Here is an 11314-nt window from a genome sequence, read left to right as displayed (position 1 = left end):
GCCTCTTTTACCATGACTACCAGCTGTCAATAACTTCACCAAATGTAAAGCAGAAACAGCAACATTAACTAGAAATGACAGACAGGGGTCAGCGTTAGACCCTCAAGTCCACAGTTATCTGGAGCTTTTGCACCTATTTGAGAAGAAAAGGAGGCACTGGTGTGTTTTTATCCAAAATGTGAACACATTTACAGTAAAAGTCAACTGTGTTGTTTAACTGCTGCTATTTTGTATCAAGCCGGACGTCGACCTCGTTGGGGGTGTCTGAGTTGCCCTCAAGGATCTGCTGGATTTGATTGAGCACTTTTTCATGGAAGACCATATCCAGGTGTGCCAGGCCTCGGTACTCTGTCACATGGACGGGCTTTTCCTGCTGCCCCGCCCAACGTTTGCACTGACTCATGCTGAAGCTGTCCACTGTGTCATCCCCGTCTGCGTAAACAAAGTCTACCGGGTCCCCGTTGGGAAACTCCTCATCGTAAATATGTGTTACAGCTGTTGGAAGCCCCACACCATACATGCACCACACCTCCACGCCAGGCGGCTCAAGAGCACCAGTCAGGTTCTTAGTGTCCTCCCACATGTACCTGCAATCACAACAAAAAAGTTGTCATTTTTTCCCCTTATGATGAAGAAAAAAAGCATTAAAAATGTGAGCAGACTTCTCCATCAGATTGAGAACAGCTCCCCCTACAGGTCAGCCAACACACCTGCAACCTCCCATAAACAGCAACTGCTGCAGGCTTTTGGAAAACAGATATTCTCACTGTTAAGGAGTCAACAGGGTTGAAGTTGTAGCAATAAATAAGGTAAATAACATAAAAGCTCCAAGAAAAAACGTGATTTAAGCAATTTTCTATCATTTAGATTCTTTTACTGCCTGAAAAGCCGGATGTCCAGCTCTATCTATACTTGAACAGTCACAATCCTGCAAGCTTTCAGTGTATCCCTGCTCCAACACACTTGAGTCAAATTAATCAGTCGTGGTATAAAAACAGTAAACGTTTTATCTTATTCTAACTTGGGTCTTTTATTATCAATAAAAAGCAAAGCCAGATTAATCACCTTTAAGATGCATTACGTCACTTTCTGACCTTAGAGCTTCCGGACTTGTTCAATGTCACATCTGTCATGTGCATTTCTTCACCTTATTCGCTCTGCGGTCTCCGGCTCTTTGTGAGTCCACCCGAGACAGTGGTTACAGTGTCATTGCTGAAAACAGGTGGTCAGAGTTTCCAGCAGGAGAACAACTGGTTAACTGGTAATGTTCACCAGTTAAATTTAGTTCTTTTGTCTTCCTGAACAAAATCTCTTGTTGAAAGTGAGAGGATGATTTTTAACCATCATCCACCAACATTCTTGGTGAGCCAGCTGCTTTCTGATGTTCTCTACCAGCCTATCGGTTTATGGTTAATGGGCAGATATTTGTTTTACATGCTGGTGTTGATGGACGATATACAGAGATGATGTCATGATGTGGAGTTTGTGTTGTCTTTGTAGTTCTGGTTCCCTGCTTTATTTAGTCGTTTTCCTTGTTTAGTTTCCTCGTGTCTTGTTTCCCCGTTTTGCCGTTCGTTCGTTCACCTGGTTTCAGGTAGTCCATTCAATACTCCTGTGTGTTTTTCTGTTTCTGGTTGTATTTATACCTCTTGGTTTCTGTTCTCAGTGCTGGTTTATTGTCTGCTTGTTATGTGTCCGTCTTGTCTTGTCTTCAGTTTAGTTTGTGGATCAAATCTTATTCCTGCATCTCATCTGCCCTGCATTTGGGTCAACACACCCACAAACCCTGACCATATTAAACAAGTATTTTATGTATTTAGCCTACACATAAGTCCATATGTTAATCTGGCTCTTTATCAGAGAATTCTCGACTTGACTGCATGTTTCTGTGAAAAAGAAGAAAATCTCCCTTCAGTCTTTAAATGGTATAAATGGGCTTGTACTTATATAGCACTTTTCCAGTCATGCTGACCACTCAAAGCGCTTTACGCTACATGTCACATTCACACACACTCATATCCCAACAGGCCCATCGGCAACTTGGGGTTCAGTGTTCAGGACACTTCGACACATAACTAATGGGAAGCCTGGAATCGACCTCCTAACTTTCCAGTTGAAAGACGACAAAGAGTCGATGAACAGCTTTCATCTGATCCATCATTTCTCCTCTGTTCTATTTTCTCCTTCCTGAAACACAAAGTCAGACGAATGCTGCTCCAATATTCATCCTTGTGCTGGAATATAAATGTTTAATTTTTATTAACAAACATGTTTATGCTGACTGATTCCTGCAAACTCACTGCATAGTTGTGATTTTAAGAAGTTGCACAGTCGATATTCACATTAAAGGGAGAAGAAAGATTTGTGTTGTGCATGATCGTATCTGGACCTCTCTAGGCTCAAATGTTTGGGCAAATCTGTTCGTCTCAGTCCACCACTGGGTAGGATGGATACCGAATTAGCCGTCGCTAGAACGTCTCGCTGAGAAAACCTGCCAAAGTTCAGTAGAGCACCTTATAGGTGGAGTATGTAAGATTTTCAATATTTAAAAAAAATTAACTGATAAAATAACTACAATCATAATTAGATAGTTTTTTGAACATGTAGGTTTCAGTCTGTCCATATTTGATGCGTTATTAAATTACAAGTTTAATTAATGACAAATGACAAAAAGCACTTTTTTACTGGTAGGCAAACATTCAAGAAGGGTCTTTGTCATTAATTAAACTTGTAATTTAATAACACATCAAATATGAACAGACTGGAACCTACATTTTAAAAAAAACTATCTAATTATGATTGTAGTTTTTGTTTTTTTTTTTTTTTTTAGTTAATTTTTTTTAAATATTGAAAATCTTACATACTCCACCTTTAAAGGCAAAACTCAGTCAAAAACTTTGCTCAAATCCAATAAATAAATTGATGCATCTTTGGTTGAGCAAAGCTCTGTAAGAACATGAAAGCTGTGTGTTACCAGCCATCCTCGAAGCTGATGTCTGTGAAGAAGCGCTGGTAGTCCCGGTTGGTGTAGTTGAACGTTGGCGTGGAGATGAAGACATGGTCCTTTGGCCAAATATCCTCAAATGGCAGCATCCAGGGATTAGTTGTTACCATTCTCTGCTCCTCGCGGATCTTAATGTTAGAAATCATGGGGATGCCGTCATTTTCACCTGCAATGCATTTTAACAGAAAGTTAAAAATACCGTCAGGGTTTAATGACAACAAAATGATGCTTGTTGATGATTTAAATGATTGTGTGATACTTGTAGGAACATTTTCTTTGTTATTCTTTTGAGTTTTTTTGTTGTATTATTTTTTATCCAGCATTTTGCCGTTACCTGAAGCCAGGACCCTGAGTGCTTTAACAGCACCCCCCCATGGTGCCCCTAGGGAAATGAAGCCCTTGATGTACTTGTCCTTCCAGGCCTGAGGCTGGTGGTTGAGAAAGTAGAGGACGTAGTGGCAGCCCATGCTGTGTCCCAGCAGGTAAACAGGTTTCCGATACTGGTCGTACATCTCCTCGACCAGGTCCCGCAGCCTTGTGAAGTACTCTGTGTTCTCATCTGTGGCGATAACAGGACTGTTCTTTAAAAACCAGCTTTACAAGAGACCCTAACAGCCAGTACTGCAAGAAAAAAAATCATATCAAGCGCAACAAGTTTAAAGCCTCCACAAAACTAAAGCTGGTCCTAAATTTTGAGTTTGAACTGATCAGACTGATGAAGCTGACCAATCAGAACAGAGCTTAGTTTTTATTGGAAGCAGGCACATTTGGAAGACATTTATGCTTGACTAAAAAACAAAAAGGTTCTTCCCAAAGAGCAGATGATTTCCCCTTGTCTCTGACAGCTTTTAGGCAGCACATTAACTGAAGACAGAGATGTTTAGGGGGATAAAACATGAGTAAAACTTTTGCTCCTGTCATGTTTTTCTTCCCTGACCTGCCGGCACTCATCAGTTGGAATCATAGACTGTATATAAAAAGATGGGCGGAGCCTCTGTGATGTCATCCGTAGGTTTCTGAAGAACTAAATTGAAGCTCGGTGGGCGGTTCCTACCATGGCCATCTTGGCAGGGGCATGCGTGTCGTCTCACTGGGAAAATACAAATATGGGCAAAGAGGTGGAGCTGAGAGGGGGGCTGTGAGCGTCATGGTGGATGATTGACATCGAGCGAACTCAAATTTTTTAATTAGCTCGGTTAGCTAACCGAGCTAACCCGGAGATAACAGGCGCTAACCAGCTAACGGAGGTAAGTTGGCTAAAAAAAAGCTAAGTCACGTTGTTAACTGGCTAAAAACCGCAGATGTTCTAGTTCTTTTTTACTTGAAGCGGGAGATCGGGTACCTGTCAATCAAAAGGACACGCCCCTAAATATGTCGAATTTCGAGATTAAATTACTTTTAAACGGGAGAGTTAGAAAAAAATCCCCCCCCCCCACGGTTGTCATGAAAGTAAATCTGACCTATTAAACCTAAAATGGATTTTTGAACCAGGCTGTAAACTTGTTTATTTCTGCTGTGAAGTTGGTCTTTTTAACATGGGAGTCTATGGGGATTTGCTCTGTTTTGCAGCCCCTAGTGGATGAAGGGGGAACTGCAGTTTTATACACTTCCGCATAGGCTTCACTTTTAACCGCTGGAGGTTGCTGCTTGGTATGCACTGTGATTTAACCCTTTATAGGGCACTCAATGAAATACATTCAAATTAGAAATTTTAACCTAAAATTGTCCTTCTGGTATGAACCAAGACCTCCACCCTGTTGTTATATTAACAAAAAAAATTGTTTCATGCTAAATATGAAAGAAAACGAAGTGATCAAAAATAGTCCCTTGCCCCATAAAGGGTTAACATTGTACTTGGCAGATGTTTCTGGTCTCCGAGTGCTTTTCTAGTTTCATATTTAACAACCAACTTCACCCGCGGCAGGGCGGGTTGTGCACGCGGCTGGGTCCGAGTGTTTTAATGCCACATGTAAAAATGTTCGTACTTTCTCACCACGTCAATCAGCTGTTTTATCAAAACAATCCGTTTTACCTGCAACAGCAAAAACACAGAAGCAGCAACTCCGCTTCATGCTTTTTCTGTATTAACCACGCCCACCTCAAATGTCCGACCAATCACATGAAACTTCTTGGAGCCCTGCAAGCAAAAAGTTCTGCCAGCCCGATGTGTCGAGAACTGTCTTCAAACACGTCCGCCAGAAAAAAATGACATTATTTTCTTCTCCGAGCCTCGAGAACAAGAAAAATGTTCTCACTTCTTGTGGAGGATGTAACAAACTTAAAGTCTCTCCTCAAAGCAAGAGCTGATCTTGTTCTACTCCATGTCTTCTTTTCCGAAGGTGGATTGTGAACATTGCACACTGGTTCGACTAGTTGCTGTCGGCCAACAAACATTCTGGTGGACCTCAGTGAACCATATTTGACTATGTAGCATATTTCTCGTTTCCAGAAAACACCCACACACACATACAAGAACTGCATCCAGTGTCTTTTCAGAAGTATTACTTGTGGAAAATATTGGTATTTTGTCAGAAAGCAGTTGGTGTTGCGATTCATGCTAATTTTCAAACCACCAACCACATGTGCAGAAATTATTCTGTGCAGAAATTATTCTGTGCAAGAAAACGGCAGAATCACACTCTAGCTGGTATCTGTGGGTTACAGTCTCATGATGAAACAAACAGAAATGATCACAATAAAACAGAACGGGCTATTAGTTCACAATATGAAAGCAGTATTGAGGACCTGGGTGTCTTGCATCCCAGCGCTCAGCCAAAAGCTGTCATTTTTATTTACTTTTATCTGAAAAAAACTGCTAATTTATCAAACCAGCAACACAACCTTCTTATACTAGATATGTATTGCTCTCCAGGCTTCTTTTCCTATCTTGTGGACGTTTTGCATTCCATGCAAACACAAGCTAACTGCATTTTTTCTTCAGATAACTCATACATGCGTGCTGGATGTAAAGCAGTTAACAGGTTCTGTCAGGTTCTGCTACTTACTCGGAGCTAACCTCCAGTCATAGGGAGCTCCACGGACCGTCTCGTTCCGGACGTGGCCCACGTTGACCAAATGTTGCACCATTGTGAAAAAATAACCTGCAGGGGAAAAAAAGCAGTAAATGCATTTCATTCTAAAGGAGACGGCCATTGATGGTTTAGTGTCTTTTATTGTGCATAATGCATGAAAATTCAACAGACTCTAGAGCCTTAAAATGAAGCAGTAAACATGTATTTCTCTCACCAGCTAGTTTGTTAAAGTCAAGATACTCTATGGGGTAAGTCTGCCCAAATCCTGGTACCCGCACCTGCACTCCTGGTGAGTTCGATGACCGCCGAGTTGTTCTGTTGTAAACAAGTCTGGGAGAAACAGGACAACTGTGGATCTCAGTGTTGGCAGAAACAACAGAAATATGGGAAATTCACAGTCAAAAAGCCTTTATTCTGCACGGGAATACTGAAATCTGTATTAACTCCACCGTCAGAGCGGTCAGGATACCTGATGTTATCAATCCAGCAGTCAACGCCTATAGGCATGAACATGTTGAGGTCGATCCACAGTGGGAACCAGTGTTCGCTTTTCTTGTAGCACATCCAGTGGACCAGGGTCTGCTTGTCTATTTTAGCTTCCAGACGATTCCCTAAATTCCCAGGAACTGAGAATGAAATGACAGAAACACACTTTACATCAGCATATTGAGCAGCAAAAGCAAATCAAGTGGAATACAGAGTATCTACAGAATACAAGTTTTTATCAAATACTGACTAAAAACTAAGCAAGTTGCAACAGCTTAGTTTCCCAATACAATGTCGATGGCTTAAAACGTCAAAAAAAACCAAATGTAATAATCTGCAATGCATGCAAACTTAATATTTAGACAGACTTAGTATAAATAAGAATAATCAGATCTTGAAAACTAATAACAGTTTTATAAAACGTGCAGAAGATGGGTTGTTTCATTAAAATGAGCAAGACCTTCCCTGAAAACACCTCGTCTGGATGGCAGCTCATGTTTCATTCATGTCCTTGCTGTTTTAGAGCAAATAACAAGCTTGCAAACTGGTTTTATTGTGTGTTCTGACATAGCCTGGCATCCATGGTTTCCAATAAGAAATTTAACATTCAGGTTAATCAGACAATTTTCAGCTTTATTTTTATATTGCGAAATATTTTTCTTTAATCTGTGACTCTGTCTAAAATGTGTTGTACATCTTTCAGAATTGGCCCTGTGGTGGACTGAAGGTGAATCCACGGTTACCCCGCCTCTCGCCCGACAATTGCTCCCCGCAACCCTTGATTGGACAAAGTGGTTAAGAAAATGAATGAATGAATCCTCCAGAGTAGTAAATCAGTTCTTACCTTTTAGAAAATCTTTAAATAATGATATTTCTGAAAAGAACCTAACAACTGAACAATGTTTAAACCGTTCCAGGTGTTTTTTCTTTGATTTTCATCACTTTTCCAGGTATTTCTTGTTGCCCTGTTGCATATTTTAAGTTGTTATTTTGAATCAAATTATAAATAAGCAGATATTTTGTTAAAGAGCAGCAAAATCCTGTGTTTCTCTGCACGTTTATCACCAAAAGCTGGAGAGATGTTTTCATTTACTTCTTGCTAGTGATGTAGTTGTTGTTTTCCTCAGTTTGGCTCCTGTGGGTGCTCTTCATGATTCTCTGCTTTGTTTACCGAGAGGCCAAAGGATGTTTTCTGTTACATTTCTTTACATGTGTAGCAGCTGGATGTCTTTTTGTTGTTGTTTGTTGTTTATTTGTTTTGTTTTTTTGTTTGTTTGTTTGGGTCCTGATCCTTATTACTACTGTTTTTTTCTATTTTTGCATTGTGTTTGTTGTTCTGCTTGCTCTCCCCCTTTGTTTCCTATTACCAGGTCCAGCATTAATATGCAATTCAGTGATAAACAGATTAAAAGTCAAGGAGAGCCTTTTCTACAAATCTTAATTTCCTTTCTATCCTTATTTGCAAAGCAGATATGTTCGGTATAACTCGGCAGCCAGACCATCATTCTGCTTTGCATGATGCTGGACAGAATGAGGTTAAAGAGTCGGGTTTGTTAGTACTAAGTGTAAGGGCCTAAAATGTTAGCTGATGTCTCCTATGTCTCCATTGTTGTTCAACTCTCTTTGATTGTCCTTCACCTCATGTTCTTATAGCTGATTATCTATGTTTGAACAAAGAGTTTTTGACTGTGACTCAAGTATAACAGGAGGTAAAAGTCATCAAATAAACATATGATTCCCAGATTACACAAAACCCTCCTGAAGTACAAATATTTTAAACAAATGAAAAGAGTCAAGCAGCTGGTGTGTAAGGCTAGGTTTTGTTTTGTTTTTTTTCTTTAAAGCTACACGTAATTTACTCTGAATTCCTGGAACCAACTTGTCCACCAGCTTTGGGGAAAGGGACATGAATATACCTGTTTTTGACATGTGTGAAACTGTCCTCTGACCTCATGATGAGTAGTTGTTTATCTACTCTGAACTTGGCAGCTTTTCCTCCAGTTGGTTCCCTTCCAGAGGAGCAATGCTGCCCACACTCAGGTGTTTTTAGCATCCTTGTGTCAAATCTGATAACACTCCATCAAACTCAAGCTGATTCTCAGTCACATGTGATCTGCTTCTGTGTTCGATGAAAGAAGAATCCAAATATCAGTGGGATTGTTTGAATGATTTGATGAAGTTATATTTTCTGTAACTGATGAACAAGAAGAGCATCATTGCATTGATGCAGTTTGAGGATTGGTGAAACTTAAGAATAACATGCAAAAAGTCCTGATAAGCATGTGAAAAATAATTATCCTGTCATTCAGATTAGATGACATGTCTCATATTTAATCCTTCTTATGTGGGCTTTTTTCTTTGACTTTAAAAACAAATTAAAAGCTTTCCGAGGACCATATTAAACTGTAAACATGTATCAGCAGCGCTTTTTTCTCCCTCATTTTAGATTTAGGCGAAATGAACTGAATTAACCTCTTCTTCCTCCTCCTCTTCCTCCCCTCTCAGCACTTACCGATGATGAGCGGCGAAGTGCTGTTGCTGGGTAGTTTGGCTTTGGCTTTGGGTGGGAAGATAACGTTGACGATCCAGAAAGCTGCGGAGTGATGAAGCAGCAGCAAAAAGACGGCGAGCAGCGCCGGGCAGCAGCGTCGCGAGGACCCCATCTTCACTGTCAGGCGGCGGCGGCGCGCGGACGGAGCTTTGTGTCTGCCCACGAGCAGCCGGAGGCGGAGGCAGAGGCGGGCGGGCACAGGGGGAAAAGGGGGAAAATAAAGAAAAACGAGGTCACACACACTCACAACACCCTAAATTCACCATATGTGATGCAGCATATGTGTTTTAATTTCCGAAAGCAGGTTTTTTTTTTTACAGGAAGGTTGACCACTTACTCACACTGAACGTCAAATAAAACGTGTACAGGTTACTCACTGCCCTATTGATTCCTCCCAATCACCCGAATTTATCTTCACAGCAGGACGTAAATGATTGACAGGGTGCAGGCCAAGAGGACAGGAGTTTTAAGAAAATGTTTTACAAAGAAAAGACACTTTACGCTTTAAATTAATCACGGGGGACTTCTTGAAATTTGTTAAGAAAGAACTGAAGAAGTGTTAAAAGAGTTGTGAAGAAACACATTTGCATGAGATGAGTTGCTTCCTCTCCACCTCCAGCTGTGCGTCTCCGGAGAGCCCAAACTTTCCAGACAGCTGCTGCTCACTTCACTGGCCCTGGAAAATCCACCTTCTGGAGAGAAATTAACAACTTTCACTGGAAGTTTCCATTTGCGTAATGTGAATGTATGTCATGTAGAATAACAAACAGGTATGTTCTGAAGTTTGGCAGTCAAATTTACTTTTAAGTCAATAGTGGCTGCTAACACTACACTGTAAAAAAGAAAAAGCTGGGTGAACTTAAAATTTCAAGGCAACAAACTTCGATAAAATTTTAAGTTGAACAGCGAAACTAAATATTTTAAGTTTTGCTTTTGAGTTTGCTCAACTCTAAATTAGGATTTTTTTACAACTCAATTGTAAGTTCCACTAAATTATAATTTTATATTGTAATAACTTTTCATCTTTAGTTCTGGTAACTGTTCCAACTTTTAATCCTTACTTGCTCTAACTCTTTAATAAGTTGTAATAATTTATCATTTTACACTGTAATAACTCAAATTCTTTCACAAAATCCACTTGAATTTGATTAAGTTAATATAGCAGAATAATTTAAGAGTAATTTAAAATTGCACATTGCTAATGTAACATAACTTCATAATTTAATTTCAATCACTTCTAATCAAATGCATAAATAATTACAGATTCAACATACATCATCAAAACCTTAGTTTTATTTAAACTACCGGCATTGAATCGAATAAAAAGGCAAATAAAAAAACAGCTTGTGCTTTTATCAATATAAGAAAAATGGAAGACAACTTGTGCACATGAAAAAAGGACAGTTGGACAGTCCTATGCAATCGTGAAAGATGTGATTTCAAAGCACTGATGGTTCTGAAAGTGCAGCTGTCCCTGTGTTTGCAAAGCCGTGTTGAACCTCTCTGATGTGGCCGATAATGTTTCAGCTGAACGGCTTCCATGGCGTTGGTAAACCCGCAGAACTTGAACTGCAGTCATTTCAGTCTGAAAAACAAAGATGACAATTTGCTGGGAATTAGTGTGGCTGTCAGCCGAAATGTTTTACATTATACATAACATTTTATAAATTTAATGACAATGCAAAGGCTAGACTAGACCCTTGAGCTGAAAAGAGTACACATTCAGTGTTTTTATTTTTAATACATTTTGCTGCAGTAAACATTAATTAAAATAACATTTATTATTTAAGGTTATCAACCTATATCTATACCTAAACCTAACACCTACATCAGATTAGTTTAAGAAAGTCAGCAGTCAGTATAAAACAGGGCAGTCAATTAAATGCATTTCAATGCTTTTAAACAGAAGGACAGTATATCCAAGCCTGGGAGCCCAGAGTGGGTCATAGTACAAATATTTAAACCTTTTTTTAATCAAAAGCAAGGTAGTAAATTCGAGGTAGGCCTATATTTTGGCCAACACAATATTTTAAATAGGTAAATTGGCCTTTCCTACCATTACACTATAATGATTTTATCAATTCTGACATGACTTACATCTTATCGTTTTAATATTTAAATGGTAGTACCATGAAGTGTTTTATTAAACTCACAATGATGTAAATGTTACTACAAAAAAGTGTTACACCAACTGCTCCATGTTGTCCTGATACTTAGTACATGAAATATCAGCTAATGTGT

At 39.5% G+C, this 11314-nt stretch overlaps 1 protein-coding gene across 1 annotated transcript; it reads right to left on the bottom strand.

Annotated features, from left to right (window-relative positions):
* Nucleotides 1-223: 223 nt before the first annotated feature.
* On the bottom strand, nucleotides 224-9185 carry lcat (lecithin-cholesterol acyltransferase; the record flags this gene model as incomplete). The annotated part of the gene is made up of 7 exons (XM_079252144.1): nucleotides 224-587; nucleotides 2975-3170; nucleotides 3339-3563; nucleotides 6010-6105; nucleotides 6251-6366; nucleotides 6506-6662; nucleotides 9035-9185. The coding sequence occupies 7 exons, from the start codon at nucleotides 9183-9185 to the stop codon at nucleotides 224-226; spliced, it is 1305 nt and encodes a 434-aa protein (XP_079108270.1).
* Between the last annotated feature and the right edge of the window lie 2129 nt (nucleotides 9186-11314).

Source organism: Telmatherina bonti (assembly GCF_933228915.1).
Source record: "Telmatherina bonti genome assembly, chromosome: 2".
Classification (NCBI taxonomy): domain Eukaryota; kingdom Metazoa; phylum Chordata; class Actinopteri; order Atheriniformes; family Telmatherinidae; genus Telmatherina; species Telmatherina bonti.
This window is presented reverse-complemented; position numbering and strand designations above follow the sequence as displayed.